This window comes from Panthera tigris, chromosome E1 (genome assembly GCF_018350195.1).
Source record: "Panthera tigris isolate Pti1 chromosome E1, P.tigris_Pti1_mat1.1, whole genome shotgun sequence".
NCBI classification, from domain to species: Eukaryota; Metazoa; Chordata; class Mammalia; order Carnivora; family Felidae; genus Panthera; species Panthera tigris.
This window is the reverse complement of record NC_056673.1, coordinates 31,173,836-31,190,821: the sequence shown is the minus strand read 5'-3', so window position 1 is coordinate 31,190,821 and position 16,986 is coordinate 31,173,836. Positions and strand designations below refer to the sequence as shown.

Sequence of the window (16,986 nt, the reverse complement as noted above, 5' to 3'; positions counted from 1 at the left end):
CCTCAGGTGGCGGCGTTTGCAGTCGGGCTACGGAGGCCGGGTAGCCAGATTACGGGTAAGTTCGCGTTTTACTTCATGAGTGTTCCTCCCACTGTGCTTCCCTCCAGTGCCTATTCTAACTTCCTTTTAGGAAAACGCCTTGCGCTCCGCCGCGTGCAAGCACATCACCATTTGGGCTTGTGTCCCTGATCTTCCTAAAGTCCGCCACCCTTTGTCTCGACCTAGCGGCCCTCAGCCGCTGGCCGCTGCTTACTGCTCTGGACTTGAGCTCAGGGGTCACCTCTTCCAGGAAGCCTGCCTGTGTTCACCACAGCGCACCACAACACTCCCACGTCGGCGTTTCCTCGCCCCCTGGGAATTGGCTTCCACTCCTCTGATGCCTCTTAACTTGCCCAGTTAAAAAGACCAGTTCTGGAGCAGAAAGACGTTGTCAAACGAGTTTGGCCTGAGGAGAGTGACCGAGATGCGAGGATCCTTTAAAAAGGAAGGATTGAAAGAAATGGGGATGTTCATCTTGGAAAAGAATCCCGTAGGGGATGTAATACCTTTCTTCACTTGACCCACGGGACGGACGAAGTAGGAGCTGGGGGGAGCAGAGGGCACAGGCTAGTTTTGCTGTAAAGGAAGGAAGCATCTTTCTAGGAACTATAAAGTAGTGGGTAAAAGCCCACGTTCTGAGCTCTGGCAGCTCCGGGGTCATACCTGCGTCACACTATGGCCCTGTGTCCTTAGGCCAGTTATTTGACCCAAGACGTGGTGGCCTTTTGTGTAAAATGGAAAGCATAATCGTAAATAAGAATATGCATATAAAGTGACTTTCACAGTGCCTGAGACATAGTAAAAACTTAGTAAACGTTAGATTCTATTTCTAATGACTGGCACAGGTAGGATTATCCCCCGTTTATGGATGAGGAGACCGAAAGCCTGAGACATAAATAAATAACACTTATTTATTAAAATTGGTGTTAAATAACATTTATTTAATAAAACCATTTAATTTATTTTTTGTAATTTTTCCATGGGCCAGACCGTGTTCAACCTACTTGAGGCTACAGCACAGAGAAAGTCAAACATGAATCACTTCTTTATGAAAAAGTGTACTTTCTACTGAGGGACCTGGGAGGTTATCAAGTAACATGTATAAACGAGGGAATTTCAGATAACAATCAGTACAGTTGGACAATAGGAGAGTGTGATTAAACATAATGATGAGAAGAGGGAGTGGAGCCTTTCTGAAGATGTGACATTGGAGCCTCGTCCTGCATCGTAAGGAACCTACCTACACAATGGCAGTTCCAAGTCACACAGAGGCCCAGAGGCAAGAAAGAGCTAAATAGCATTAAAGAGCAAACATGAGGCCAGTGTGTACCCAGCATAGGGAGCACGGAGAAAAGTAGTAGGAAATAAGGTCAAAACAGGTCTCCGGGGGCCAGATAATAGCCTTTTAAGCCACGTCCAAGGGTTTGGACTTTATTCTAAAAGTCCTAGGAAGCTATTGCAGAATTCAGGTTGATGCATGTAAGTGATGTGATCCGATTCACATTTTTTAAAAAACACATAGGTTCTGTTGTGGAGAGTAGATTAAAGGGAGCGGGGGCAAAAATGGAAGTAGAGCAGGTTAGAAGGCAGTTGCAGTGAGTAATGATGGTCACCTTGAGAGCATATGAGTAATTGATTAACTTGCAGGCACAGGGCCAGAAAATTGCAAAGCCAGTAACATCCAAGCATCTTCTGACTCTTTCCTCCTCCATCACAAAAACTTCAAGATGCTCTGCTTCTACAAATTTACTTGTATTAAGTCTGAAAATCTTCTTCATCTCTCTCTACCTTCGTTCCTATACCCGATTGTCAGGGCGAGACCTGACATATATTAAGTTTCTCACAGCATAGACACAAACCCCATGCAAACGTTGGTGTCATTGAAGCCAACAATGCATTCCCTTCAACCATTTCGTTTTCTCCAGGCACCCCTTCCATGTAGTAACAGGTTACCGTATAAATATGTCAGTAATAGTGTCTTTGTCTTGGCATCTATTATTTTGTTTTGTAATTGCAAATGAAACTGTTCCTTTCCAAGGTACAGTAATCTTGATAGCAGTAAAAATGGTGTTGGCTGTAATTCTCATGAGTCTGAGTGTGCTTGTGATATTGCATAAATCATTATGGTAACTAATGCTAAGTAATGAGTTCTACCGTGAATGGACTAGGAGCACCTCAGGGCAAGGTTAGTACAACCGTGTTTCGCAGGTAGAGGTGTTGATTACAAACTGAAAATATTAGGGGCTGGGCTGACATCTCAGACGTGGCACTTCTAATGTGTAATATTATTCTTTAGCGGTAAGTAATTAAACCTTGTGAACGTGTTCTAGTTAGCTATGATCATGTTCAGTTTTACATAATCCGTAAAATTGGTTGTTATACAGACTATTTTGTGGGGTGAGGGTGAGCAAATTGCTTGAAGGTGGGAAAAGAAGGAAAAAATGGGAAAAAAATAGATACCATTTGATAGTCGTATATTTTAACCGATTATTGGTTTTCAGGCTTTGTGAAAACTTAAAGATGATTTTTTTTTGTTAATTTTTTTAATGTTTATTTATTTTTGAGAGAGTGAGAGACAGAGTGTGGGAGGGGGAGGGGCAGAGAGAGAGAGGGAGACACAGAATCTGAAGCAGGCTCCAGGCTCCAAGCTGTCGGCACAGAACCCAACGTGGGGCTCGAACTCAAGAACTGCGAGATCATGACCTGAGCTTCAGCCGACTAAGCCACCCAGACTCCCCAAAGACTTAAAGATTATAACGATGTATTATTTTAAAATTTTGATTTGTAAATACATTTTTTAGTATTTTTATGTATCACATAAATTATGGAAATTGCTACTTAAATCTTAATATGTTAGTCACTGAGCTGCATTTCTTAGCTATCTGCTTAATAAAATTACTAGCTCCATTTGGCAATATGAAACACCTAGCAAACAGTTGTTTATCTTGTTGCTACTTATTACAATAATTTCCTGATACCTAAAAGAGGAAAAGTAATGTATTTCAATAAATAGTGAGAGCAAATGAATTCTAGTTTGCCTGAGAATAAGCTGGGTAATCACCGTTTCCAGTGATTGTGCACAGTGATGGCATGAAGTTGTCTCAGTAAGTCTTAACATTCTAGTTTCTTATTTCCTGGCAGCTTCCTTTAAGCCACAAGTGTGAAGAGCTACTCCATTTAAAAGATCTTGAATAAGTTTATGTAATTGACAGATCAGGTGAAATGAAACAGAAATTATTCATCTATAGAAGGTATTTTTTTCAAATAATATTTATCAAGATCAGGGCCAGCTTCATGGATAGGTCACCTGTGCAGTCTAAGACCCTGCTTTTGAAAGGACACTTTGCCCCAAGTAGATGGAATGACATTTTGACATAATTCAGGCTTAAGTCCTATCAGCCTATCTGGGCTAAGCGGGGTTAAAGGCAGAGACAGAAAACCAGGGAAAATGCAAAAGCAGAGAACCCAGTCTCAGGAGGTAAAAGGGAAGAGACAAGGCAACAGGCAAATTCAGGTCTCCTAATAATAGTCAGGGTATATGAAATAATATCAAGCAAAATTCCAAGCTCCTTATCCTAGCCCATAAGACTCTATGTCATCTAGATCCTGTCTGCTTCTTAAATTTCACCTATTTCTCTCTCCCCATATTCACTGTGCTCTAGCCACACTTCTTTGTGTACTGTAAACACCCCAGATTTATTTTGCTGCCTCAAGACATTTTCCTGGAATACTTTGTCCCTCAGTTTCTCTCCTGGCTGACCTACAGTTTGGATCTTAGCTGGAATACCACACTACCCAGCCCAAATCAGCCCTCCTCTGTCCAGTCACATTTGCTCATGTCACCTTTGAGTATGTGATCCCCAGTTTGCTTTAGTGTTTCCCTTTTTTACTGTTTTTCTCTCAACACTAGAATGTAAGTGCCACGAGAGCAGGGACTGTGGCTTGTTCACCATGTTATCACAAGCACTTAGCGTAGTGCACGTGATTGTACTGGGTAAGTGTTTGGTGCACGAGTGCATGAATGAAAGCAAATAGAAGGCAGTCTGGTAGCATCAGGAAACTTCTGAGAGTAGTGAGCTGTTGCTCTGATGAAGATCTCATGTTTCCAGAAGATGGGGACTCCTTTCAAGCAGTTTTCCAGTGTTTCCCACACGGTTGGTCTGTGTGTTAAAGGCAGATGCTATGTGTCCACCCCCAAGGCCAATGAGTAGCATTCCTGAGCTGCTTAGATTCTTGAAAACAAAACAAAACAAAACAAAATCACTGGCAGTGGTAGTAGTGCCTGTGGGTACAAAATAAAGACGATAGTAAAATAGCTCTCTTGGCCTTTATATCTTGATTTCCTGAAACTTTCATGTTACTAAAAATTTTTTTTTTTTAATATTTATTTTTTCTTTGAGGGAGAGAGCACGAGCAGGGGAGGGCAGAGAGAGGGAGACACAGAATCTCAGGCTCCAGGCTCTGAGCTGTTAGCACAGAGCCCGACACGGGGCTTGAACTTGTAAACCACAAGATCATGACCAAAGTCAGAAGCTTAACTGACTGAGCCCCCTAGGCACCCCTCATGTTATTTTTATTGCAAAGTTTATTTTTATATATTTTGAGAGAGAGAGCAAGTAGGGGAAGGGCAGAAAGAGAGAGGGAGACAGAGAATCCCAAGCAGTCTCTGTGCTGTCAGAGCACAGCCCGAGGCGGGTTTGGAACACAGGAACCCTGAGATCATGACCTGAGTGGAAGTCAAGAGTTGGACACTCTATTGACTGATGCACCCAGGCGCCCCTTTTAAAAGATCAATTAAGTAGTCTGGCCCAGGCAAGGGAGCCATTCCTGATTATATAACCCTAGGATTATTTAAATACTAATGCTTCTCAAAGAATCTCTGCTGTGGTAAGGTATAGGACATTTTGCCACCCCGTTTTTTTGTTTTTGTTTTTGTTTCGTCTATTTAAGTGTAATACTGAATCTATAGGTCTCACTTTACAACAAGATATATTTGTGTTAATGTTTTAACATTAGCTCCAGCTAATCTATGAATAGTAAGCATTTCCAACTCGTCTGTCACAGAATCCAAATTTTTAAAAATTATTTTAACATTTTGTTTTAAGTTTATTTATTTATTTTGAGAAAGAGAGCAGGGAAGGGGCAGAGGGAGAAGGAAAGAGAATTCCAAGCAGGCTACGCACTATCAGCCTGGAGCCCAACTTGGAGCTCAAACTCATGAACTGTGAGATCATGACCTGAGCCAAAATCAAGAGTCGGTCACTTAACCGACTGAGCCACCCAGGTGCCCCCCCCCACCCAAGATTATTTATTCGCTAACCAGCGTCATCATTCCCTCCTCTTCTCTTGAAATAACTACCTAATGTAGAATTTCACTCTCCAAGTACTTTTTTTCCTCCCCGCCAATTTCTTACAAATGACCTGATTGCCGGCCACCCTATCCCATTCATAGCCCAGACCAGTCTTAGAGGTGCATGCATGTTTTAAAAAGAAAGTCCTCCCCTCAAAAAACTGTGGGGGCTTGTAGTTTAGTAAGCCTGGAATAGAATTTGTGATTCATAGAACCAAAGAAGAACCATAAAGATCACTTTATGAGGGGGCGCCTGGCTGGCTCAGTCAGTTAAGCAGCTGACTCTTGGTTTTGGCTCAGGTCATGATCTCACAGTTCGTGGGCTCCAGCCCCGCATCAGGCTCTGTGCTGACAGCACAGAGCACAGAGCCTGCTTGGGATTCTCTCTCTCCTTCTCTCGGTGCCCCTCCCTTCCTCCCTCTCTTTCTGTCTCCAATAAAATTTAAAAAATACATAAATAAAGATCACTTTATGAATGGCCTTGTCATTCTACATATGGAGAAACTGGGGAGCAGAGTGGTTCAGTGTCTCCTCCAAGCCCCTTGGCTAGTGGGCAGCAGAAATGGAACTCAAACCCAGATATCTTAACTTGTAGGACAGTCCTTTTCCCAGTGCAATGCACTAGTAAATATAAAACCAGTGGCAAGGAGAATTCCAAAGTGTTTTTTGTTTAAATGGACTGGAGATGGTTAATATGAGGAAAAATTAACATTAAATACTGTTTGTACTGTGAGTTTCTTTGCTATAAGTCCTATTTCTTTTTAAAAACTATAGCAGGGAGAAAGTGTCTTTTATTTTTACTGCTTACCAATTTGCTTACAAAGGAATAGTTATAGAAAGTATTTAAAGGGTGTAGCCAGTTCTCTGGTATCTACCAGTTCTCTGGTTATTTTCTCTTTCACCTTGCAGAATTTTTTGATACCTTAGCAAATGGTGACAAAAGAAGAGCATGACATGAAGGGAAAATGACATTAAAGGAAACTTAAGTAGAAGGGGCTAATTTTCAATTAGATACCAAGAAGGGGCACTCATACCAGATTAACAGTTAATTTCAACTGTTGGTCATTATTGTTTACCTTTTAGCATATATTTTCCATAAATGTAATTTGAAAAGGTGAAATAATTCTTTATATTCTGTTTTTACCCTGCTGTTGTTTTTCAGATACTTACATATTGGGGACTGCTTTCTAAATCAACAAATATGAAGGAATTCATCTGTATAAACATCTTTGATGATTACGTAGTATCATTGTATGTGGATAGATGGTATATTATCTAACCAGCCATCTGTTTGGATATGTAGGTGGTTTCTGATGTTTTGTCATTGTCTATATAACTATTCTTTGATGGTATACATGAACTAATGAATATTTTCATGTGCTTGCTGGATCACCTCTTGCCACCCATAGAGTATTAAAGGGACCTAGTGTCCTGCCTTTTGTAGGCAAACCTTGGACTTGGATTTCCCACCATTGCTGGTATCCTTTCTCCTCAAATTTCCTCATGAATAATGTGTTTGCTCTTTCATTTTTTTTCTAATCCTCTATTTCATATTGTTCATAATTGTTTGTTAACTGAGCTAAATTTTCACTTTTGAGGAATATTTTACAAGTATGGCTATAAGCCATACTTACATGTCTTTCTTAGATAGTTGTGACCTTAGTCATATCTTCCTGTTTGAACATAAAATCACGGAGTGCCCTATGTGTTCTCATTGCGCTGTCTGGAATCTGGTTACTTTATGTAGCGTGTGAACCTGAGAAGACAATTAGATTGCTAGCCTGGAAAGGCTAGCAGTGTGTGTTCTCTTCTAAGAGCCTTCCTGAGCTCCTTTCTTCTCTTTTGTTTCCTCGCTGATAACAGAAGCCTAAGCCCTCACCCTCAGTGATGAACTAGAGATCCCAAATTAGTTGATCCAGACAATCTGGTGATCTTCAAAGACACATAGATGTATTTGAGGCCAGTAGCTTCTGATAAATCACCTTCCTTATTAGGTGATGCCGCTGATGGTGGTGGTGATAATGATGATGATAATGAAGGAGATGAAGGGACTGTGTGGGCTAACTATTAAGCCCACTAAGCCCACACATGCCTCCTTCATTGTCATCACACCTCATCCTTCTTCCCTTCACCCCTAGTTACTTTTCACTTCAGAAAAAGAAATAAATGTCATTAGAGTGCTTTTCTAGCTTTTTAAATACTTCGAAATAAATAATAGATGTTTTAAAGGCATTAACAACAAAAAAGATGAAAATACCTAGAAAATAATTAAATAAAAAATATGTGAGACCCACGTGAAAACAGCTTTACACTATATTCATATTGAAACACTACAGAAGATCACAAAAGATTTCAACAAATGGAAAGACATACCAAGTTCTTGGGTAGCAAGACTCAGCAGTATAAAGATAGTTACCAATGCTTCCTCCATTAACTTGTAAATTTAACATGATTCCCCAACAATTGGCATTATTTTGTTTTGTTTTTTTAAACGAGGTGTAAAACAACCAAAAATAGCCAGGAAAACGGTTAACAAAAGAAGCAACGAGGGAAGGTTGGATTTACCAGATATAAAACATATATTACAAAGCCTCCATCACTGAGATAGGCTAACAAATGGGCCAGAAGTAGGCCCAAACATTTATGAGTTTTGATGTATGGTGAGGGTCTAATTGCAGATCATTGGGAAAAGATGGATTATTTAATAATGTGGTTGAGACAACTGAGTGATCTTGGGAGAAAATAAGCGTTGGATCTATACCTTACACTGTACACTAGGATGGCTTCCAAGTGGATCAAAGATTTTTAAATGAGACCATCAAAATACTAGAAGAAAATATGAGAGAGTTCTTTATAACTTGAGTATATAGAACTTACATTGGACTTAAAATCCTCAAATCATGAAGGATTGATAAATTTAGCCATAGGCTTTTGTATGACAACAACAACAAAAATCCATAGCTAAGAACAAAAGGAGGAAAATATATTTGCAATTCTTAGTGCAGACAGAGGGAATAGTCTCCCTAGGATGTATGAACTCCAGAAACTGGACAGAAAAAAGCTAACAATGAGTAGAAAAATTGGCAAAAGATATAAAAATACAGTTACATGTGAACTATGTGAGATACAAAATGGTTCTTAAGCCTAAAAAATGTTCAGCCTCACTCAGATTTAAGATCTTACAACAGGACTGTCAAAAACCCAAAAGTTATATAATACATGGGGTATTAGAGACTGTTATTAGAGGGATGGTAAATTAGGGCAGTTGATGATTGAGGGCAGTCTGGCAATTTATATAAAAATATCAAGTGTGTATAAATGCTGATTTTTGTGAATTTGTCATACAGATGAATTTGTGCACATGTGATGTGACCTGTATATAGAGTTTTCATTGCAGCATGTTTATAATAGCAAAACATGTGAAACTACTTAAATATCTATCAATAAGGGTATAAATAAATATGGTCCTTCCATAAAATGGAATGCCATGCAGCTATGAAAATAAAAAAGAGTCAGGATGCTTTGTATATGTGCTGCCGAAGCGAGCACAAGGATGCTTTGTAAAAATATGGAAATAATTCCAGGTTCTACATTAATTAAAAAAAAAAAAAACTAAACAAAATTTAAAAAAGGGGAGAGCGTTTGGATTCTGTGTCTCCCTCTCTGCCCTTCCCCTTCTCACACTCTGTCTCTCTCAAAAGTGAATAAACATTAAAAAAACCAAACAACTAATAGGTTGCACAGCAATGCTTATGGCATTCAGAACTACTGCATACATCAGAGAACCTATTTATATCATGGGTTTATAATCCATACCCTCAGGGATTGTACAGTGCACAGCATGAACAGCTGGATGCTTTGTGCCTGATTGTAGCTAATTTCTTAGTCAAAACAAAAGCAAAGGAATCAATATTTATTCGTATTTGTTTATGCATAAAGGAGCTAACAGTATTCACAAGAAACAAAAACAGTGGGTACTTAAGTTATGTGGAAATGGTGTGGTGATAGGATGGATATATACATCCATTACATACACCTCATTGGGATTTTTAACTTTTTAAAAACTAAAAGACATACTGTTTCATTATCAATATTATGAATATTCATTCAACATTGCAATTTCATGAAGTTAATATTTACCATATTTTCTACCAGATGTTTTTATCCCTTTTTACCTTCTTTATTTTTGGTCTAGTAAAAAGAACTAGTTTTAGAAAGTATTGAATGCCATCTCTTTGGGAATATAAATTATTAAGTCTGTTATTCACACATATTTATCATGGGCAGACTTTTTATCTCATGAGTTTTTTTTTTTTAAGTTTATTTATTCTTGAGAGGCGGGGAGGTTCAGAGGGAGAGGGAGACACAGAATCTGAAGCAGGCTCTAGGCTTGGAGCTGTCAGCACAGAGCCCAACATGGGGCTCGCACTCACAAATCGCAAGATCAACCTGAGCTGAAGTCGAATGCTTAACCTACTGAGCCACCCAGGCACCCCCATGAGGTTTCTAGTCGTGTAGAATTAAAACTGTTTTGATCAAAGTAAAGCTCTAATTTAAGATTTCTGGAATGGATTTTTTGCTTACAACAAGATTCTTTCCTGCAGTGTTCCACTTTCTCTGCTTTTGCTGACCTAACATTTTCCCTCTTATGAGTCACTAAACTAGAAAAACAATATATTTTTCTTGAATGGGTATATTTTTAGTAAAAGAATAAGAGTATTTTCCTTCTGTGTCATTCATTAATAATGTGAAGTTGTGGGGGGTGTGTGTGTGTGTGTGTGTGTGTAACATTATAGAACCCTTGTTGGTTGAGAGGCTTGCTAACTTCTATAAAGAAAGGAGTAGGGAATAAATAGAAGAGAGGGAATGAAAAGGCACTTTATGATATTTAAGCTTTAAGGATATGACAATAGATATCTTGTTTATTAAAAAAAAAAAAAAAAAGCCTGCTGTTTGGATGGATAAAATTAAACACATTTCTGTTAGTTTAATCAGCAGTAATGTCTCCATATAAAAGAGACAGCATAGGGGCACCTGGGTGGCTCAGTAGGCTAAGTGTCTGACTCTTGACTTCCACTCAAGTCATTATCTCACAGTGTGTGGGTTCGAGCCCCAAGTTGGGCTCTGCATTGACAGCAGGAAACCTGCTTGGGATTCTCTCTGTGCCCCTCCCCCATTCTCTCTCTCTCTCTCAAAATAAATGAACTTAAAAAAATAAGAGAGAGACAGCATATTACTACTGTTAATACTCCTATATTTTCAGAGAATGACATTTTTCTACAAATTTCAGTTTCCCAGCATGCCGTAGTGGAAAAATACTGGGTTTGGAGCTAGACAGAACTGGATTCAAATTCCAGTTTATAACTGGTTAACCTTGTGGTCATGGACAAGTCACATAGCTTCTGCATGACATTTTCATTTACGTAAATGTCTTTCATTTATGTAAATACAAATATGTAATACCTGCTTTGTGGGGCTCCTTTGAGGGAGTATAAAATCCTCCAACATGGTGCCTGGTCATATTGGTGTTCAGTAATGACAACATTCTGGGCAGGCTGGCCCTCCCCCATGCTTCCCCAGCCCCCTGTGCGCACTATCAGAGCACTTAGCACCCTCCTGATGTCTGTTTATTTGACTGTCTCTGGAGATAGACTGTGCTTTTTAAGCTCACCTCGAGCACTTAGGACACTGTCAGGCGTGTTAAGCGAATAAAATAATTTAAATACTTAAATTTCATTTTAATAATTTAAATAGAAATATTTAAAACTGCCTTGTTAAGTGTGACATTATATGAAATCTGTTGTATAGTTTAACAACGACATAGCCATTAGACGTGGGTATGTTTCAGCACCTGGGGACCCTGTGTCCAGTAAAGACAAATCACCACTAGATGGGGATCTTACTCACTTTGGCTTCATTTTTCTGCTGCTTTTGATCTGCATGCTTCCCCTGTTACTGTTGCTTGCTACCACAGGGACTGTGAAAGTTGAAATAGGATTTTAACACCCAGGCTAGTGGAACAACACTATGTTAGGTTCCCAGAAGGTGTTTGGCTCTTTCTTCAGGGTCTATTCAAATTATTTACAGCAGAATCTGTGATTTCTTCATCATTCAATGGTTAGTGAAGGGCTGGGATGATCCCCTTGATTTTAGTTCTCTGCCTCAGTTTTGCTCTTCCTAGAACTTTGGGTCCCCAAGTCCTCAGCCTGTGTGGGATTCTGCAAGATAGTTTTGTCCTGCATTTCTGTCCAGCTGTTTCCAAGGCCAGAATTTTGCTTTGAATCAGTTACTGGTGTGCTGAGTTACTGACTTCCCGTAGCTCCTCAGAGGTATAGCATGCTGCCTCTGTTTACCCCGGTGCTTTGTACGTATATTCCGATTTTCTCTGTGTGTGCTCAAACTCGAAAATATTTAAGAAGGCTTGCCCTAATTTTCAGCTTCTTCAGCCTTCCTTTATCCGTTATCACCTCCCTATTTTTTGTCTTCCAGAAATTTGTTGAACATTTAATCTGATGGCTCTTCTCCCAGTTATTCATGTACATTATGAGTTTATAGTCTTGTAAGTGGGCTCTCTGAAGGGAAGGAAGATATATGCCGAGGTCAAGCTTCCCCTTTTTTTGTTTTTAGAGAATTTTATTTAAGAAAAATTTATTGAAGTATAGTTGACACACAGTGTTTCATTAGTTTCAGGTACACAACGTAGTGACTCTACAACAGTATATTATGCTTTGTTCACCACACGTGTACTGCCATCCATTGCCATACAACATTATTATAATATCATTGACTGTATTCCCTATGCTGGACTTTTCATCCCTGTGATTTATTTATTTCTTGCTCATTTCATAACTGGGAGCCTGTATCTCCCACTCCCCTTCATCCATTTTGCCAGTCTCTACCCCCCACCCCCAACCAGCCCCTTCCCCTCTGGCAACTTTAAATAAAAATCAGATTCATCAGATTTTTAAAAATTTAGCTTTATTAAGATATGATTGACTTGTAATAAACAGTACCTATTTATAGTGAGAGAATTTGGTAAGTTTTGACATGTGCATTCATTTGTAAAACCATCACTACAGTCAAGGTAGTTACTGTACCTATGAAGAAACTAAGGCCTGGAGAAGAAGGTCACATTGGAATCTAGGCCTATCTGATGTCAAGGTCCACCACACTCTAGGCTTTGAAGTCTGAATGCTAGCTAGAAAAACAACCACTATTTCTCACTTGTGTGGGGAAAGCACACAATTTCTGAATCTAGCTATTCATTTCTTTAATAAGAGGGTTGTGCTAAATGTTCCCAGTGGCTTTTAAGGTTCTGTACTTTATCCATATTTCTTATGCAGAGATGGTAAACTTCTGTTCAAATACAACTTTTTTTAATTAAATGAAACTGCATCATTCTTTTTAATTTTCACAGTGGAGCCACATGAGACATTAAAATCATATATATATATATATATATATATATATATATATATATATACACACACACATATATACACACACACACGCACGTATTTTTTTTCTTTTCACAGGAAAGTATTTAAGAAGCTTGTGGAATGATATGATTCAGAGTAATATTGGATCTACAAGAAGTCCCTCAAGATAGTTGGTATGACAATAGGAATTTCTGTTTTTTTCAACAGTGTATTATATAATTATGTTACAGATATTCTGACTATAAACTTTCTAGCCTGGGCGCCTGGGTGGCTCAGTCAGTTGGTTGAGCGCCTGGCTTTGCCTTAGGTCATGATCTCGTGGTTCATGGGTTCAAGCCCTGTGTCAGGCTCTGTGCTGACAACTTGGAGCCTGGAGCCTGATTGTGATTCTGTGTCTCCCTCTCTCTTTCTGCCCCTCCCCTACTTGTGCATTCTCTCCCTCTCTCTCTCTCTCTCTCTCTCTCTCTCTCTCTCTCAATCTCTGCCTTTCCAAAATAAATAAATAAACATTAATGGGGCTTCTGGGTGGCTCAGTCGGTTAAGCATCTGATTTCAGTTCAGGTCATGATCTCACTGTTTGTGGGTTCAAGCCCTGCTTTGGGATCTGTGCTGACAGCTCAGAGCCTGGAGCCTGCTTCAGATTCTGTGTCTCCCTCTCTCTTTTTTCCCCTCCCGAACCAGTGTTCTGTCTCTCAAAAATGAATAAAAATGTTAAAAAAATAAAAAATAAATAAACATTAAAAAAAAACTTTCTAGCCTTGTGCTCACAAGAGATATTTGTCACAGTCTTTTATTAGTATGTGATTTAAGTGTATTAACGGTGGAAGCTATATAGTTATCTAAAGCTTAACTGTATTTTTCATCTCTGCCAGAAAATGCCAATTTTATATAGATACAGATAATGATGTGAATATAGCCCTATAGCTATAGCTATCTCTCTCTCTCTCTCTCTCGATCTGGAGAACTGTCTTTATATTTCTTAGATATTGTCAACCTCTAACGTGTCTATATAAATGCATATCATTTACATACCAAGTGTATGTGATGTTTTTATGCAAAATTGAAATCGAATTTGACTACTCTTAAGGCATGAAAATTTATTTTCTACTTCTCCATTCTTAGGAAAAGAAGAATTTCTAGACTCTTCATCAAGATCTTCATTTACACAGTGGTTAAATCCAAGGCTCCTGTGGTAAAATCATGAATAAAAATACACCTGCTGTGGTATCATCCAGCCTACTTGAAAAGTAATTTTTAAATTAAATGTAATATGTTTTGAGCTACATAGTTTGAAATATACAGAATGTTAATGAGCTTTTAGTTCAAAATTTTATACAGCTAACTGGTCTAAAGCAATAATTAGGAAGTTGATCAATAATTACTTTCCAATGTAAATCAATGTATGGGATAAATTCTGCATTCTTTTTTATAATTCTTTATAGAAATTGCTTTTTAAAAAATTTGATCTGTTATTTTGAATATTTAAAATATTTTATGATTCAAGTATCAAAACAAGATAATGTAAGATTAACTTTTGCTGAGTAACAAACCACCCGAATTGTCTTGAAACAGCAAGCATTTATTTTTTCTCATGCTTTGGTTGTTCTGGTATGTACCGGATAGTGTAGGATGGCCTCATTCACATTTCTGGGGCCTCATCTGGAAAGTCTGGATGGCTATGTCTCTGAACCTGGTCTCATTCTCCAGGAGGCTAGCTCAGGCTTTTTCACAGGATGGTGGAATGGTTCCCAGCAGCAAGCCCAAGTGTTTTTCAAATGTCTGTTTCCCTTACATTTGCTGGTCTGTCATTGACTGAAGCAATTCAGATAGCCAAGTCCAAATTCAAGGGGTATAGATATAGAATCTACTTTTTTTTTAATGTTTTTATTTATTTTTTTGAAGGAGAGAGACAGAGACAGAGCATGAGTGGGAGAGGAGCAGAGAGAGAGGGAGACATAGAATCTGAAGCAGGCTCCAGGCTCTGAGCTGTCAGCATAGAGCCCGACACGGGGCTCGAACTCACGAACCGTGAGATCATGACCCAAGCCGAAGTCAGATGCTCAACCAACTGAACCACCCAGGCACCCCTAGACTCTACTTTTTAATGGAAGGAACAGTAAAGTCACATTCCAAAGGGCATACAGACAGCGATGGGAAGAACTTGTGGCCATTTTGCAAACCTGTAACTCATAGAATAAGGCATTCTTGTCTTTCATTCACTCTGTGCCCTCATTCTTCCTATAGATAACCATTTTTATTTTTGGTTCTTTCCCTGTGCTTCTTTTTGGATAAGCAAATAATATACATATAAGTATATACGCATGTTTTATATATATATGTATTTGTGTGTGTATATATATACACACTTGAGTCAATATTTTTACCTGAAAGCTATTATTCATAGTAAACACATGCACATTAGCCCTTCAGCTCAGATTCACAGGTCTTCCCTGGAGAAGGGTGTCAGGCTGGTTAAACTCAGGATGTCTTTCTCTGACATCACCTCCTGAGAGCACTGAAAAGTTCTGGTCTCCAGGGGTCACCAGCCAGGCTCATCTGTGGTGTGTGCAAAGAGCTCCATGCACAGCTTTATGCTCTGGTGCTGAACAGTTTTACTTTCTGGGACAGCAGAGAGTTTTGCCCAACTACTTAAGGCAAAATCAAGGCCATGGGAAAGAATCATATGACTGAGGCAAGATGGCCCCAACATCCAGGCTCCACCTCCCAGTTTCCACTCACCAGCATATTCTTAACAAAAAGGTAGCATATTATATATACTCTTTGATCTTGCCTTTAAAAAAAAAAAAAAATATATATATATATATATATATATGTATATATATATATATATATATATATATATATATATATATAAATTTTTAAAATTATATCCTGGTGGTCTTTTTATATCAGTCTATAAATGTCTTTCTTGTACCTTTTGTAACTATGTATTCTATCCTATCAATTTACCATAGTTTATTCAGCCAGCACCTTATTGATAGATACCCATTATTTGCAATTTCTGAAGATTTCAAATTATGCGAAAATAAATAACCTAGTATACACGTAATTTTGTATTTTTTGCCAGAGTATCTTTGGGAGAGATTCCTAGAAATGGGATTTCTGGATCAGAGGGTAAATTTAGAGTTTACCAAATTCCCTCATTAGAAGTTATGCCATTTTGCATTCCCATCAACAATGTACAAGAGTACCTCTTTTTCCACAGCCTTGTCATTGGAGTATATTGTCACAGTTTTAAATTATATGTTGATCTTGTAAGGAAATAGCAATATCTCTGCCTAGTTTTAACTTGTAATTCTCTGGGATTAAAGTTGAGCAGCAGAACTATTTGTAATAGCTAAGAAAAAGTAAATAATATAAATTTTTAACATAAGGGGGTTGTAACATAAGGTCCTGGCAAGTAAATGCTGTACAAAATACAGAAATTCTGTTGACAATTAGAAAAAGAGGGATCCTTTACTGAAGCACTAATATATGGTGGAGATTATGAATATCCCCATTGAAGGAAATTTGCATTTAGAGGGTTTAAGAGGTTATACAAGGTACCTAATGAGGTACCTTAATTCCCCCTCTACCTCCTCTCTCTCAATTCTAGGCTTCATTCTTTTATGCCCTTATAACCTAATATTCCATCAAAAGTGGGCTGAGCTTCTGAAATCTGTAACAGTGAAACATTGTGGACCTAGTGCCTTCTGCCTCTTTTTCTAGCTAATTGACCGTTGCCCTAGTAACCAGAGAGGCCATCCAACACCAGAGCTTAATTCTGTATAATGCAACCCTGAACAATGTCCTGTGTAGAGAGCAAAATATTCAAAAGCAGGAAGGCTTATAAGGTTTTGTGGGGTTTTTTGTATTTTAATTTTTTTCATCCTGTCTTTTTTATTATTTAACTTTTGAATACATGCTTTCTTAAAGATATAGTTAGAATTCTTGTGGCAGAAGCTAAGAAAGCTTTTTCTAAAAACTGTAATAATATTTAAGATACGAGGCACCTTTTTTAATACCAGTTTCAGTTTTTTTGATATGTGTGAAGATAGCTCCAATATTCATCACTGGCTTTAATACGACCACGAAGCATATCTTATGCCACATTTCGCCTCTAGAGTAACACAAACTGGGTTTCCATTGCTGTTCTCC

The 16,986-nt window shown here is 38.5% G+C and overlaps 1 protein-coding gene across 6 annotated transcripts in view; it reads left to right on the top strand.

Moving 5' to 3' along the window:
- The first annotated feature begins 11 nt into the window (after positions 1-11).
- Positions 12-16,986, top strand: part of STXBP4 (syntaxin binding protein 4) — a 168,453-nt gene continuing 151,478 nt past the window's right edge. For 3 of the 6 annotated variants that reach the window (XM_042966314.1, XM_042966315.1, XM_007086693.2), the window contains exons 1-3: positions 15-55; positions 12,925-13,001; positions 13,951-14,075. In XM_042966314.1, the coding sequence (XP_042822248.1) occupies positions 14,029-14,075 (47 nt within the window). In that variant the 5' untranslated portion in view covers positions 15-55; positions 12,925-13,001; positions 13,951-14,028. Of the gene's footprint in view, positions 56-6,599; positions 6,689-12,924; positions 13,002-13,950; positions 14,076-16,986 lie in introns of those variants that run through there. The other 3 variants (XM_042966311.1, XM_042966313.1, XM_042966312.1) reach the window with 3 other exon arrangements.